The 16030-nt window shown below is 52.4% G+C and overlaps 1 protein-coding gene, 1 long non-coding RNA gene and 1 pseudogene across 4 annotated transcripts; 2 read left to right on the top strand and 1 right to left on the bottom strand.

Moving 5' to 3' along the window:
* The first annotated feature begins 210 nt into the window (after nucleotides 1-210).
* On the top strand, nucleotides 211-4343 carry LOC129481563 (methyl-CpG-binding domain protein 6-like; annotated as a pseudogene).
* Nucleotides 4344-5103: 760 nt separating this feature from the next.
* Nucleotides 5104-11832, top strand: LOC129482490 (uncharacterized). Of its 3 annotated transcripts, none has more exons than XR_008657715.2 (3): nucleotides 5104-5309; nucleotides 5621-5774; nucleotides 11187-11832. It is a non-coding gene; the product is annotated as an uncharacterized lncRNA (long non-coding RNA). The 3 variants fall into 3 exon arrangements; XR_010121039.1 differs by lacking the exon at nucleotides 11187-11832 and adding an exon at nucleotides 6008-6316; XR_010121038.1 differs by lacking the exon at nucleotides 11187-11832 and having other exon boundaries at nucleotides 5621-6316.
* Nucleotides 6294-14714, bottom strand: LOC129482489 (golgin subfamily A member 6-like protein 26). Its single transcript, XM_055278394.2, is given in 11 exon segments — nucleotides 6294-6459; nucleotides 7120-7357; nucleotides 7400-7926; nucleotides 8137-8628; nucleotides 9270-9411; nucleotides 9738-9796; nucleotides 11161-11267; nucleotides 11363-11456; nucleotides 11545-11595; nucleotides 12687-12815; nucleotides 14471-14714. Coding segments are annotated over 11 exon segments (1992 nt in total). The 5' UTR covers nucleotides 14561-14714; the 3' UTR covers nucleotides 6294-6396.
* Between the last annotated feature and the right edge of the window lie 1316 nt (nucleotides 14715-16030).

The raw sequence follows: 16030 nt of genomic DNA, 5'->3' as shown, positions 1-16030 counted from the left end.
CAAGTGATCCTCCTACCTCAGCCTCCCAGAGTGCTGGGCTTACAGGCGTGACCACTGCACCCAACCTTTATTTACTTTATATATCTCACCTATTGCTGCTGCAGTTTGCAGAAGAGAGGATGCCCTCAACCCTAACTTCTCCAAACCATCCCAAAGGGGAAGTCTGCTCCACGTCAACAGTGTTGTTGCTTTTAAAGGCTATACGTCAGCATGCCAGATTATAGCAAAAGGATGTCAAGGGAGCAATATGAAAGCAAGCCTGAGAGTCCTGGAGAGAAGGTGGCAGAGCTGCCTTTTGAAGGTGGTCACTTCCTCAGACCCTGGCCTTCCTGCCTTGTTCCTCCAGTTGTCAGATTTGCTGTTGGAGCTCCTCCACAGGGGAAGAGGTGAGGCTGGACTGAGAGGGAGATGGAGAAGCTGCCAGAGGTTCTTTTGGATCTAGAATTGAGACAGCAGTTCCAGCCAGGTCCGGAGGTGGGGGCTGTCACCCAGCCCCAAAGGGAATGGTACTGATTGCAGAACGTGGCGAGAACTCCCTGGTTGGGAGAGGGAGGTGCTTGCTCCCTGAGCCCAGGCTGGAAGACCCAAGGGGGAGGATGAGGCCAGCTCACTCCAGCTCCATCCCCTCCCTTTAACCTTGAGCAGTCACCCTCCCAGATTCCAGTCCCATTTCCTAAGTGCCCTCCCTGCAAAGTCTGCACCGAGCAGCGCTCCCTCGCGCCAGCTCACCCCGCACTTTCTTGTCTTTCAGCAACCCCATGGGTTTGAACTTGAGGTGATTCATTTTCCTAAAAGCCTCTTCGGGCTGAGGGAAGGCATGGGTGGCTCTGCGAGTTTTGGAGTGGGGGCCACCTCTTCTCAGAGCCGCTGCAAGGGCCAGGGCCACCCTCCCAGGCAGGTGTCTCTGGGCTGGGCAGCAGCTTTGTAGGCAGCCCGGGTCATCCCCACTGGTCTGGGAGGCTGGGGGTGCACCGGCTCCTGCTCCTGATAGGGCCAAGGCACCTTCCTTACCTAAGAGCTGACTTTCTTGAAGAGTGGGCACAGAGGAGCCAGCAACCTGGGTGGTGTAGGCACCCAGGACAAAATCTGTGGCTCAGTCTCAGGGAGAAGTCTCCACCAGCACAGCTGTTGTAGAGTTGGGGAAACCGGGCTGAGAGGGAAGGGGGCTTGCCCAAATCACCAGCCCTGGAATGTTTTGAGCTTTGGGGGTGGATCTCCCAGGAAACCTGTTTTATGGCACCACCACCTCTGGTCACCCACCCCGAGGTGTGGTGGGCCTGGACAGCCAGCTTGACTGAGGGCCAGGCTGGTGAAGTCAAACCTACCACTCAGGAAGGAGACCCAGCCCTTCTCCAGACAGAGTTCAAGTGTGAGGGCTGCCTTCTTTGGGCCTCAAATTCCCCACATGAATTCCAGGGACCCCTCTAGCTCCTACACTCTGGGCCAAGGTTTCCTCTGAGCCCTAGTCAGCCCAGAGGACCTAGGATACATCTTCCTTGGACAGAGACCCACCATAGGGGCAGCAGGAGGTAGGGGTGGGGGTAGGCAACATTCCTGTGGGGAGGTGGAGCTGTCCTCAGAGATGGTGTCTGCAGGCAGTGGGTGTATCGTGGCTCTGCTACTACTTGCTGGGTGGCCCCGTGATGTTTCTTTCCCCACTCTGGACCTCAGTTTCCCTATCTGTTCTGTGGAGATAAGATGCCTGCCTACATATTTGTGGACTGGGATGTGTGTGGGCCAGTTGCAGTGTTTCTTGGTGTGGTCCTGGGGCAGCGTGCACCACCCCATAGAGATTTCTGGGCCCCACCCTAGGCTCATAGGACCAGAATCTCTGGGAATGAAGCCTGGGAATCTGCATTTCCACAGGCATCTGGCTGATTCTGACATGATTGAAAAGCACTAATAGTGTATAGCAAGCTCTTTATAAAAGGTAAATTAATAGCTGCCTTTTATTAAACATAAATCTCACCTTCCCTTCCTCAGTTAAGGACACACACCGCAGTTGAAAATCACTGTGCCTTTCCAGATGCAGAATCTGACCTTTCCAATAAGATTCTGTTAACTGTTGCTTTCTGTAGTTTGTATTCCAAAACAAGGGGAATATCTTTCCATTTTTTCAATATAAATGTTTAAGTTGGATATGCTTTTTCAAACTGGACACATACTCACACAGTTTAGGATTTCAGCTATGGCTTCCTCTCAAATTATTAGCCCCTTTCTGCCAGGGAGCAGTTTTTCCCAGACAAGACCCTGGACAGAGGCTGGTGGGGCCCCCTCCTCATCGGAATCACTAGATCATGACTGCCTCTTAGAGGTAGCTTTTTCTGCTTAAGTGTCAGCCCATGGGCTGGGATGTGACCCCCAAAGCTGCAGCAGAAGCTTCCACCCATCCTGGGCACTCCCTGCCATCTATGTGGAAAGGCCTGTCCCTTGTCTTCTGGGCCCAGCCGGCCTCACAGGCATTCAGCAGATTGGAAAGTCGAAGCATGTGCTGTGCTTGGCTGGGCTCTCCTGCGCCCCTTTTTGGGGTGAGGTGGAGTGCATCCAGCCCCCAGAATCCCTGCTGTTTATTCCCACCCCTCATGCCCACCGCCATACACACTCACAAGTACAAACACAGGCGCAGTCACCGGCACACACCACTCTGGACAGCACCATTTCCAGCCTCAGCAGGGCAGTTTCCTTACAGGGAAGTTAATGAGGCACTAAAGAAGGCTCAGGGGACAGGGAGAACCTCTATTGAGAAGGGGCTCCTAGACCTGGTTCTGCCTCTGAATTGCTGGGGATCCTTGAAAAAGTTGCTTCCCCTCTTTGGCCTCAGTTTCCTCAGCTGAGAAATGGGAGGCCAGCCAAATGGTCTAAGGTTCTGGGAACCTCTAAGTCAGAGCCTGTAGCCGGTGCTAAGGATGAGGGAGAGGGCCTCAGGGTCAGCCGAATGCCTGAGAGTCAGGACAGGCCCAAAGGTGAGCAACCTGAGCACATCAGGTGGGTTCAAAGCTGGTGCATGAGCCCCACAGCCTGCAGAGCAGCTCTGGACTTGGGAGCCCGCTCTCACCAGCCCAGTGGGACTTCAGAGATGTGGGGTCCAGCCTCTCCTACTATTGCAGGGCTGAGGGCTGGGAGCTGCTGATTCTGACCCCACAGCTGCCTTAGACATGCCAGATGGGCTGGGGCAAGACACACCCCTCTCTATGAAATGAGCAGTCAGTTCAAATAGATACACTACAGAAGGGCTGTGGGATGCACCCAGCTGTAGCCTGGGGCTACAGGCTGGCTTCCAGGGTACTCAAGCAGCTGGCCTCTAGGGTAGCAGCCCCGGGTACAAGAGGCAGGACTCAGAATCTAGGCCAAGCCTCCACAGGAATCCGCTCTGGAGAGCCCGAGCACTCCGCAGGAGGGGTAGCAGGCAGCAGGTGCACCAGGAGCATGTTTCACAAGGTGCCAAATATTGCATCTGCTCAGATAGGCAGCGAGTTGGAAAGTGGATGCAGTAGGCAGGGTGGCGGCTGCTCCCCAAAGCCAGGAGTCCAGCCCAGCACCCACCTGAGTCCGCCTCAGTCCTGCTCAATTGGGTTATCCGTGCTCTTGGCCGTCTGGTCCCACCCACAGAGGGAGGGCTTTGGGGCGACCAGGTGAGCTGGCCCTTGTGGGAGGATGTAACTGACTCCTGAGCCTGAAGAGCCAGGCAGCCCCTCGCCAACGTCCCCACCCCCACCTCTCCAGCCCCCCTCATTCCCTGATCTTCCCATCTGCTCCCCTGTGAAAGAGGCTGGGCAAGGATCAGACTACACCGGTTGCGGTCAAGAGATCTTTATTGGAGGTATCGAGCAGAGAAGGAAGAGAAGAGAGGAGAAGAGAAGAGAGAGAGCTGCTGGTGTGCTGGGTTTTATATCCCTTGGGCCTACATGGGGCAGGCCCAAGGGAAGGCGGGAGATGCTTCTTTCTGATTGGCCCTCCTTTGGCGGGTTCAGACAGTGCCCGGTCAAGGAGGGGAGAAGAACCCAGAACCGGCGCCATTCAGGTACCCCTGTTACCTAACACCCTGACCCGGCAGGTTCCTCTGCTCACTCTCTTTTCCTGCTCCCAGGCTCGCCGGGTCACGTGTCCTTCACTCTCCTCTGAGTCTCCCTCTTTCCAAGCCGCCTCCACTCTACTTGACACACTCTCCCTTAAGACACCAGAGTACACAAGCGCAAGTCCCTGCACCTCACCTTTACTCCCAGACATGGGAGGGAGATGACATGAAGACCCAAACACCACGTGGCAAGAGATCTGGGGTATGCAGAGGGGCAGATCTGAGGCTGTGGAAGCTCCAGGGGCTCCCTGCAGGAGGGCGCATGTAAGCTGGCTATTGAAGCTGGCTCTGAGCTGAGACCTCTCCTTGAAGCTCCAGAACAGGAGCCAGCTGCTAGCTGGACCCCCCATTTGGTGCCTCAGAGAAACTTTGCACTCTGTAGGTCTAACTCTGAACCCAGAAAATCCCCCCATGTCGGCCCTGTCTCTTCATAGGGAAAGCACCACCTCAGACCCAGTTCTGCACCAAACCCACATTTGAGTCATGAGGCTCCTGCCCTGCACTGTGAGCACTCTGGATAAGCCAGTGCCGAGGGGGAAAGAGCTGTGAATGCCAAGCCAGAACATGAGCTTCAACTCCACCTCCAGCTCTGAGAGCTGTGGGTAGGGAAGGGCCCTAGTCCAGTTTGCTGTAGAAAGACCAGTCTGCCACTGTATGGCACATGGATGGCAGGGGCAGAGTGCCGGTGGAGAGAATAGAAGGTGGGCAGGGCGGGGGAGGCAGGCACCTGGCTGTAGCCGTGGAGATGGGAGGAAAAACAGGACTTGGTGGCTACTTGGATGAACAAAGGGAGGAGTCTGGAAGAGACACCCAGTTTTGTATCAGATGTGTAGAGCATGGGATGCTGTTCATTGATCGAGGGAGGAGGAGGAGGAAGAGGTATGGCATGGGGAGAATGTAGCTGAGCTCTGTCATCAATGTCATTTGAAGTCTCCAGGGAAAGCCAGGCCCGCCAGTGCCTTCAGTGCGTCAGCCAGCTCTCAGGGTGTCTGTGCTCCCTGGCCCTCTCAGCTCCCACTTCATAGTTGTCAGCTGCAGTGGGGGACAGCTGCACAACGGCCCAGCGTGTCTGTGTGTTTACCCAGGGGACTGCCGCGTGGCCCATGCCGAGCAGAAACTGATGGATGACCTTCTGAACAAAACCCGTTACAACAACCTGATCGGCCCACCCGCCAGCTCCTCACAGCTCATCTCCATCGAGACGGAGCTCTTCCTGGCCCAGTGCATCAGCGTGGTAGGTGCAGAGGGTACCTGTGGCTCAGGCTCAGGTGAAGAGGCAGCTCATGCCCAAGCCCCAAGCAGTCAATGTCCAGAGGAATGAAATGACTAGAGTTGACTTAGACTCACCAGTACACGGTGGGGAGGCTGGAGGAGGGTCCATGAAGTTTATACGTGTCCAATATTTAATGAGGTCATGGTTTTGTTAACAAAGAAGAAATGACGGTGGGAGCGGGATCACCACTGGCTAGGCAGCCAATGGGCCTGCAGAGACTCTGCTCAGCTGTCTCCAGCATGACCATGAGCTTCTCCTCCTCATCCTCCCAGCCCCACCCTACTTTTCTCCCCCAGCTTGCTCAACAGGTGACCTTACAGGCTCCCTACTCTTTGGGGGGAATAAGAACCAGACTGGGGAACTGACGGGTACAGAGGCCCAGGTGTAGGCGCAGGACCACAGGCAGTGCAGCGTCTACTGAGCCAGGTGGGTGTGGGTCTGGAGGGTGGGGATGGCTGCTGCAGGCATGGAAAGGAGGCGCAGATGGCGGCACTCCCAGGGCCCATTGTCAGGGTCTCCACATGTGGATGTGTGCAGAGGTGGGGGTGCTGAGGGAGGAGGGGCAGGGAATTTCTCATCTTCTCTCTACTGCCTCTGAGTTGCAGATGTCAGAGGGAGCCATGGCCCACTGTAAAGTAACACAATGTCCCCACCCACAGGGTTAGAACCCCTGCCCTGGAAGCAGCTCTGAGGGGAACAGTCACAGGTGGAGAGTGCAGGGCGCTGTGTCTAGCCGGGGGAAGGAGGTCACCAAGGGGGTTGACCCTCCTCTGGCCAGGTGGCTGCCACCTTGGAGATGTCAGAGGGAGCCATGGCCCACTGACAAGCTCCTCTGCCTTTAGTGAAAGTTGAAAACCTTCATCTGTCCTTGGAGTGCTTGGAGCGCCACTGCACTCCAGCCTGGGCGACAGAGTGAGACTCCGTCTCAAAAAATAAATAAATAAATAAAAATAAAAATAAATAAATATTTTTTTTCAGGTTTGTGCTGAGACTATATTCTAAACAGTCACATGGCGGCTTACTCTTCTCCAGGCCTTGCTGCCGGCTTTTACATGTTTATTGTCTTTGCCTTCTTGTCATCTGCTCGGTAGATGGCAGCTTCCAGGTGCTCCTAAGGAGCCAAGAAAGAGAGTGAGAAGGCACGGAGTTTGCCAGGTCATCCCCCGTGGGGCCCTGCCCTCATGAACTCCCTCAACCGGGTCTCCTGCAACTATTGGTGGGCCATCTTGGCCACCGCTTCGCCCTGAGCTTCCTGCTGCTGCAGCTGGGCAGTGCCTCCTTCTCAGAGGCCAGCTGCTGATAGGTGGCCACGTACTGCTGCAGGTGACCCAGGTAATGGTCTCACTGCTGCTGCTGCAGACTCTCAGCCTCTTGGCTCTTCAGCTCTACCTGCAGGATAGGCGTCAGGGTAGGTACTGGCTGGCTTCCAGATTCTGGGCCCATAAACAGGGTAGCGAGGGCACTGCGGGGCTCTGTCACCTGCCCAGGCCCCTGGCCCTGGCCCCTTCCTCCAGGCCTAAGTGACTGCCTCCCTTGCCTAGAGGCCCATGCCTCCCTCCCCAGCCTCAAATCTCACACCCTTCTTCCCACCATTTAAACTGTAGGCCACAGACTGGTGGAAAAGCAGAAGGAGCCAACCACCATCTGCTAAGTTGTGGTGAGGTCGTTCTGTATGATCTCCAGGGTTTGCACGCACCTTCGCCTGCTCCCCCCAGAGCTCGGCCTTCCGCCCCAGCTCCCCCAGCCTCTCCTCCAGCTCCTGCAGCCTCACCTCCTGTTCCTGCATCTTCTCCTCCTGCTGCCACAGCCTCACTTCCTGCTCCCACATCTTCTCCTGCCTCCGCATCTTCTCCTGTTCCTGAATCTTCTCCTCCTGTTCCCACATCTTCTCCTCCTGTTCCTGCATCTTCTCCTCCTGCCTCCACATCTTCTCCTCCTGCTCCCGTATCTTCTCCTCCTGCTCCCGTATCTTCTCCTCCTGCTCCCTTATCTTCTCCTCCTGCTCCCGCCTCTTCTCCTCCTGCTCCCGTATCTTCTCCTCCTGCCTCCACACCTTCTCCTCTTGCTCCTGTATCTTCTCCTCCTGCTCGTGCATCTTCTCCTTCTGCCTCCACATCTCCTCCTGCTCCCGTATCTTCTCCTCCTGCCTCCACATCTTCTCCTCCTCCTCCTGCCTCTTCTCCTCCTCCCGTATCTTCTCCTGCTCGTGCATCTTCTCCTCTTGCCTCCACATCTTCTCCTCCTGCTCGTGCATATTCTCCTTCTGCTCCCTCATCTTCTCCTCCTGCCTCCATATCTTCTCCTCCTGCTCCCGTATCTTCTCCTCCTGCTCCCGTATCTTCTCCTCCTGCCTCCACATCTTCTCCTCCTGCTCCTGTATCTTCCCCTCCTGCTCGTGCATCTTCTCCTTCTGCCTCCACATCTCCTCCTGCTCCCGTACCTTCTCCTCCTGCCTCCACATCTTCTCCTCCTGCTTCTGCCTCTTCTCCTCCTCCCGTATCTTCTCCTGCTCGTGCATCTTCTCCTCCTGCCTCCACATCTTCTCCTCCTGCTCTCGTATCTTCTCCTCCTTCTCCCGCATCTTCTCCTCCTTCTCCCACATCTTCTCCTCCTTCTCCCACATCTTCTCCTCCTTCTCCCGCATCTTCTCCTCCTTCTCCCACATCTTCTCCTCCTGCCTCCGCATCTTCTCCTCCTTCTCCCACATCTTCTCCTCCTGCCTCCGCATCTTCTCCTCCTGCTCCCGTATCTTCTCCTCCTTCTCCCGTATCTTCTCCTCCTGCTTGTGTATCTTCTCCTCCTGCCTCCATATCTTCTCCTCCTGCTCCTGCCTCTTCTCCCGCTCGCGTATCTTCTCCTGCTCCTGTATCTTCTCCTGCTCGTTCATCTTCTCCTCCTCCCGCATCATCTCCTCCTGCCTCCGCATCTTCTCCTCCTTCTCCCGCATCTTCTCCTCCTTCTCCCGCATCTTCTCCTCCTTCTCTCACATCTTCTCCTCCTGCCTCCGCATCTTCTCCTCCTTCTCCCGCATCTTCTCCTCCTTCTCCCGCATCTTCTCCTCCTGCTCCCGTATCTTCTCCTCCTTCTCCTGCATCTTCTCCTCCTTCTTCCGTATCTTCTCCTCCTTCTCCCGTATCTTCTCCTCCTGCCTCCACATCTTCTCCTGTTGTTCCTGGTTCAGGCAGTTCCACAACTCGTTCTCTTCCACCTGGGCTTGGAGCTTTGCTGACACACTCTGCAGCTCCTTACCCAGGTGGTCAGCCTCCGCCTGCAGCTGCTGCTGGAATCGTGAAAGTGTTGGTTTGAACCTCAGAAGGAAACAGACTCATGAGCTAGCCATATAAATGTCATCTATAGGCCAGGTGCGGTGGCTAACACCTGTAATCCCAGCACTTTGGGAGGCCCAGGCGGGCAGATCATGAGGTCAGAAGATCGAGACCATCCTGGTTAACACGGTGAAACCCTGTCTCTACTAAAAATACAAAAAATTAGCCAGGTGTGGTGGCGGGTGCCTTTAGTCCCAGCTACTACTTGGGAGGCTGAGGCAGGAGAATGGCGTGAACCCAGGGGACAGAGCTTGCAGTGAGCCGAGATTGCGCCACTGCACTCTGGCCTGGGTGAAGGAGCGAGATTCCTTCTCAAAAATAAATAAATAAATAAATGTAACCTATAAAATAATGGTTTTCATCCATGATCCTTTAAAAAAAATATTTTTAAGCCCTAACTCTGAGATGCTGATTCCCCAGGCAGGGCCCCAATTTGTACGTTTTTAGCACACTGTAGAGGATTCTATGGCGGGACCAGAACAAGGACCCAAATTTTCCAGCTCTTGGCTGGAACCACCCCATACACTGCATGATCCCTAGATCATGGTCCCAGCTGGATGGGGCTCCCACAACCCCCAGGGCTGCAGCCGCTCACCTGTGGCAGCAGGAGCTTGGCCCTCTCCAGCTTCCCTTTTAGCTCCTTTACGTTGAGCTGGATCTCAGACTTTTCAGATTCTACAAGTCGAAGTTTTTCTTGTAGTTCGGCATTTTTCTCCTTCGACTCCTCATTGGTTATGCTATGGCCAGAGGCAGCAGAGAAAGGAATGAACGAAGAACAGAAAGGACCGCTTTGGTGATCAACCCTCTACTTTTGCCCCACAACCACAGAACGGTGGCATTGGTAGGGACCCCAGGAATTAAAAGTCACAGGTGGCAGGCCAGAGAGAAGACATGAGTTGCCTGAGGCTACCCCATGAATCAGTGGCCCAGCCGGCACTAGAGTTTCCCTGTGCACACATGAAAACCTGTAGGAGCCTCTCCCCATGCTCACCTGTACCCCCCACCTCCCAGCACACTACCCAAAGGGCCCCCAGACCCCCCATTCCACCTTCCCCCATCCTACGTGTTCCTGTACAGTTCCAGACTCAGGGCGTCCCTCTCCTTTGTTAACTCCTCGATGTACTGCAAATAGAGAAAGGTGAAGTCAGAATAGAGCAGGTAGAGGAGCAGCGGGCCCACCAGGAACAACAGCTACACTGATACTCCACAGTAACTCTCCCTCACTCTCAATCACACCTGACATGTTCTCAAGGCATTTCCAAGCCCATGGTCTCATTTGTTTTTTTTTCTTTTTTTTTTTTTTTTTTTGGCAGAGTTTCGTTCTTGTTGCCCTGACTGCAGTGCAATGGCGCAATGTCGGCTCACCACAACCTCCGCCTCCTGGGTTCAAGTGACTCTCCTGCCTCAGCTTCCCAAGTAGCTGGGATTACAGGCATGTGCCACCACACCCGGCTAATTTTGTATTTTTAGTAGAGACGGGGTTTCTTCATGTTGGTCAGTCTAGTCTTGAACTCCTGACCTCAGGTGATCCGCCACCTCGGCCTCCCAAGGTGCTGGCATTACAGGTGTGAGCGAGAGCACCTGGCCCTCATTTGTTTTTCAAAGAACTCAGTGAAGGTGGAAGGGACAGGGAAAGAGATTGAATTTAGGGCTGGCTAACAGGGGCCCAGAGAGATCAGATAATATTGCTATTGTTATTACTGTTGTTACTACCACTGTTGGAACTTTTATTGAGTGCTTCACCAGGCACTAGGCTAACAATCCCATTTAATCCTCACAACCTCCATAGGAGATGGTTACCATTATTATCTCTATTGTGTAGATGAAAAACATGCGGTATTAAAGGTTAAGTGCTGCCTAAGATCACTTAGAGCTGGGATTTCAACACCCAGGTATATCTAATTCTCTAAGCCCATTCTTTCGCTGGAGGTAGGGGCACAGTTAAGAAGGAGGAAATTAATCCTTTGTTGAATTTTTGAAAGGGTGATACGTTCGTATAGTCCAAAACTCAGAAAGTCGAGAAGGGAAATATCTCCCCCCACACTGTGCCTCTATCCTGAGTTTTTTTATGAATCCTTACAGACATGTTTTATGTATATTACCATAATATGTACACACACACATATATACCTGCCTCCTCTCTCCACACAAATAATAACATACTCAAGATACTCTTCTGTACCTTTATGGTACAAGTACCCTAACGACCACTCAGGACGTGGCCAAGGCCACAGCCAAGTATGGGCAGGGTGGGCACTTGGCCTCTGAGCTCTTTGTCCAGTGCTCGCTCCCCACAGTGCTCCCCAACACACCCACAGCAGCCAACTCAGCCCCAATCTGCCTCTAACAACCACACACAAAAGCAGCAAGAAATTGCCATGCTGCTTTCTGGGCAGGACAGTCCATCCTACAGAAGGGACCTTTAGGCTCACTCCTCCATCTGCGAAGCTGGGCTCCCAGGGGACAGGGCAGGTGGTTGGACTCACCCTATCCGCCGCCTTCTTCTGTGTAGACACAGCAGAGAGAGCCTGCTCTAACTCTCCTGTAAACCTCCATGAATCATGCAGGCGGCTGATCAGATCCCTGGACTCTCCTGGAATGAGAGACATTCAGATGAGGCCCAAAGGACTCCCCCTAAAGTCCTGTCAAAGTGCCAGGTTGAAGGATGACGGGGTGCCAGATTCCCACCTTCCAACTGCTTGACAGCATGCTGGCTGTAATAGAGTGCCGTCTGAAGCTCCGTTTTCTGACATGTAAGGATTCGTATGGTATGAACCTGGGCCTTTGGGAGAAGAGACAAGCAAATGCTGAAAGAGAAGCAAAGAAACATTCTCCAGAGGACAGGAGGGAACGTCACACCCTCCACTCACCTCTAGCTCCCTCCTTAGGGCTTCCTGATGTTGGAGGCTTGCCGTCTTTTCCTATAGAAAGAGGAAGACAGAGTTCTTACTAGGCGGAGGCAGAGATGGCACAGCAAGAGACATGCCCCCAGAATGGCACCACTGCCCCAGGACAGGCCCACCCATGGGACCAGTTTATCAGGGACCCTGTTGGGATGGGGTGGAATATGGGAGGTGAGCCTTCTTCACCAGGCTGGGAGTGGGCGAGATGAGACTGGGGCCTCTACATCTGAGTGCCCCCAAACCCAGCGGTCATGTCGTGAGCAAACAAAGAAATCACGTTACTTCTTCCAGCTGAGCTCGGTTCTGTTGTTTCTGTGGGGAGAGTCAAAGGAAGGTGACTGTGGGTGGCCCCCTCGACTCTATTCCTCAGGCCAGGAAGCGATAGGCAGGGGCCAGGAATGGATTTAAAAGGCACAGTTCTCAGACCCAATGGGAACACGAACTGGTAAACTCTCCTCAACTCCCAAAGAAGAAGGATTTGGGTCTTTGTTGGTTTTTGCCCACAGCCACAGAACTCAAAGTCTGAAACTAGATTCTCTTGGAAAGACAGTAACAGAAACCCTCAGAGATGGAGTGTGAGAAAAGCCCACCCTTCTGCCAGCTTGTGATCTAGAAAGGTGCATTCATTCAGCAAACATTGAGCACATACGGGCCAGGGACGGTTCTTCACAGCGGGGATATGGGATGGAAAAGGCAGACGGGAGCCCTTGGCCCCGAGGTTTCCATTCTAGGGGGCCTTTAACTCTCAGACTCTCAGAGCTAACAGTAACCTCTGATACTCTCTAACTCTACCTCAGGAAACGCAAGCCCAAGAAGGAGAGTTTACAGCAGGCCCTGGACTAGGGATTGACATAAAAACACAATGACAAATCTCATTTAAACTTCACAAATGTAAGTAAAACGATACCACTCCTAGTTTACAGATGTGAAAAGAGAGGCCCAAAGAGCTCAAGCAATTTGCCCTAAATCATATCCCTAGCAGATGGAGAGGTAGGATTCAAACCCAGAATTCTTAACCAGTACCTGGCAGTTCTTCCACAATCTTAATAATTACCCTCCACCCCACCTTGGGCCCTCTGTCCCCAGGAGCCTGGCCAGCCAAGACACACATCCTCAGGTGAGTGGCAACCACAGGAAGTTGTTGTCTCAGGGTTAGTGCCATTATTTATTTTCTTCCTTTTGGTGTCGCTTGCTCCTGTACCAACACTAGGGTTGGTCTGGGGATGAGGGTCTCTCAACTGTGGAAAGGAAGAGCAGTGATACTCCTGAGAACTACAAGCTCCTACAGTCACATCCTGCTTTACAGTTTACACTAAATACTCTTATAGACCATCTGATTTAATACCACCAACCGTAGGAAATGTTGTCACAATCACTTCGTGACTGAGAGAGATTGATACCATGGCTGAAAAAAAAGGCAATAATGGAACTTAAACTCAGTTTTCTGACTCTGAGCTCTGGGATTTTGACACAGATCAGCAGCTGCCAGGTACCAAAACCAGAGGCAGAGGTGGAAAAGCAAATATTAGGTAGGCAGGAACTGTCCACTATGTGGTTTAGAGTTATTCACCCTCACACGTCTGTTAGTGCTAAGAAGTACATCAGTACCTCTCAAACTTTTACATCAATGTATCCTCATGGCAGAAGGCAGCCTTTCTGTTAAATCTGGGAATTTAACAGAAAGAGGACAACCCAAGCCTCATTTCAGAGAGAAGTCATGTATAGTCTTATAAATCTATGTGACTTTCATCCCTAAGTACATTAATGTTTTGTCTCTCAATAGAATCAAGGGAAACTGATGCCTCATAAAGATGCCCCATATTTATCCTGTGGCACTCAAAATTTCCCCAGTTTGAGATGAGATGAGGAAGACTCAAGCTGTCAAGTTCAGTTTCCCAAGATGTGTTCCACAGAAGATAAGCAGATCTCACTCCAGAAACCAGTGACTGAGGGGCACTCTGGTCCCAGAACAATGGAGGAGAATTCAAATCTGAGGTGCAGAACTCAGAAAAAATGTTAAAGTCTCTCTGGAGAGTAGAAGCCTGGGAGAAAACCAAACCAAACCCATTCTCCCATTGCCACCCAGAGACACTGTCAATGTGTTGTGCTCATGGGGGAAGTGTAGGCTTTTCACACTGTCAACGTCTGTGGTAAGGAAGTAAGGCAGCCTGAAACCTCTCTCTTCTAGGTCCCACAGTCCCCATTCCCCTTCCAGCTGGAAACCTGTGCTGCAACCAGAGGAAACAGAAATGGGCAAGAACACTTAGGGGACTGGGTCCTGAGACCAAAGGCCGATCTTGTGGTAGTAATGACAGTTTGTAGAGGGACTGTGACATCCACTACATTCCACTCCTCGGCAGAGTGGTGGGGGTGGGGGGGACACATGAGTGCAATGCCTAAGTTGCCGCTTTGAGACTGGGGAGGGGGTCACAAATTTGGGACCCGGGTTCTTGGAGACGTGACCCCAAAGAGCCCCGGGAGGTCAGGCTTGGGGCGGCAGGAGGTGAGGGCCAAGTAAGGAGCAAGGAGCCCCAGGAGTCACATCCCCAAAGTCACCCTGTGGCAACTGGTGAGGGCAGGTTCTGGGGCACCCAGGTCCTTGGAGATGTGAGCCCAAAGAGCCCAGGGAGGTCGGGTTTGGGGTAGCAGGAAGTAAGGGCAGAGTGTGGAGTTGGAAGCCCCGGGAGTCACCTGCTCAAAGTCACCCTGGGGTTCCGGGCAGGGCAGGGGCAGGACTCTTGAGGGGGTTGGGCTGGCTGACAAGATTTTGGTGTGGGGAGCTCAGAGGCACTGGGGAGGCCAGCCCAGTGTGCCTCAGGAGTGGCGCAGACTCTGGCAGCAGTTCGGCTGTCAGAGGGGGCCTCGGGTTGGGTTGGAGTGCTGGTGCGTTTACCTTTTCCTTGGCCTGGGCCAATTTGCTCTGTCGGGTTTCGTTGGACATCATGGGATGGGTAGGGAGGTGGGGTTGGGGCCACATCACCATGATCCAGGTGAGGACAGCTATACACCTCCAGTCACCTATAGGTACCTGTGTGACTGAGCCAGAGGAGGCGTAACCAGGGCTGCACTAGAATGCAGAATAGGGGCGTTGCTTTAATGCTTGAAGCCCATTGGTCAATGAGAAAGATGAAAGAGAAAGGAGGTGTGGCCAGACAGCAGCATGTCATGAAGGACCTGTGTTGTCACAAGGAAACCTGCCCATGCAACCCCTGTCCCCGCCCACTCCAGGAGAGGGGTGGGGCTGGCTTTCACTTTAAAACCTTTAAAACTTTATTACCTCAACTGAGGTACAAATCCTATTAAAATGGAAATTTTATAGTGTGCTTGATGATTGATAAAGCAGACTTTAATATCCAACATTCCAATAAGATAAAATAATCACAATGTTTTCTCTTTTTTGGAAAAACTTTCTCTTATTCTCCTACATTAGTGTTAGGTTTTTTTAAAAAAAAAAAAAAAACAAGAAACATGTCTAATATCTTTAAAAACACAAAGCTTTTGAGCCAGGCGCGATGGGTCGTGCCTGTAATCCCAGCACTTTTGGAGGCTGGGGCAGGTGGATCACCCGAATTCAGGAATTCAAGACCAGCCTGGCCAACATGATGAAACCCTGTCTCTACTAAAAATACAAAAGTAGCTGGGCATGGTGGCAGGTGCCTGTAATCCCAGCTACTTGGGAGGCTGAGGCAGGAGAATCCCTTGAACCTGTGTGGCGGAGGTTGCAGTGAGCCAAAATCGTGCCACTGCACTTCAGCCTGGGCTACAGAATGAGACTCTGTCTCCAAATACATACATACACACACACACACACACACACACACCTTTCTGTTTAATAAGCACTCAAACTTCTTAACATGGTTAACGCAAATACAGGACCCTTCTAAAGTAAGGCTAAATGCTAAGCGATGGGGGAGAGAAAAAGGACATAAATAACTTCTACTCTCATGAGGTTAATCACTAAATCCTATTTTTCTAGAATCAACTGGCCTCTAAGCCCTGAAAATGAAACTGAATTTCTCACTTGATACTTGGCTATGACTTGCAATCATGAAAACCAAGAATTGTGTTATGTCACTGTGTACTGCTTGTTACCTGGGATCAAGGCTTTACTTTTTCATGATTTGCTCAATTACCTATGTGCTTCTTATCTCAGACCAAACTAAGCTTTTTTATAGAGTTCTACAATTTACAGTTAGTGTGTAAGAGTGGCTCTCAAACATATAGTCTCTGGACCAGGAGCACCTGGGAACTTCTTAGAAATATACATTCTCAGGCCCCACCCTAGACCTGATGAATCAGAAACTCTGGAGTAGGGCCCAGCAACCTGTGCTGCAATAAGCCATCCAGGTGTTCAGGAACCTCTGCCATACAGCAGGTAGAAAAACGTGTTTCCTTCTGTAGGTCCAAAGCCAGGCATACTATATGTTCTGTCTTGATATGAAACAATGACATG

The sequence above is a fragment of the Symphalangus syndactylus genome, chromosome 5 (assembly GCF_028878055.3).
Source record: "Symphalangus syndactylus isolate Jambi chromosome 5, NHGRI_mSymSyn1-v2.1_pri, whole genome shotgun sequence".
Taxonomy (NCBI): Eukaryota; Metazoa; Chordata; class Mammalia; order Primates; family Hylobatidae; genus Symphalangus; species Symphalangus syndactylus.
This window is presented reverse-complemented; position numbering and strand designations above follow the sequence as displayed.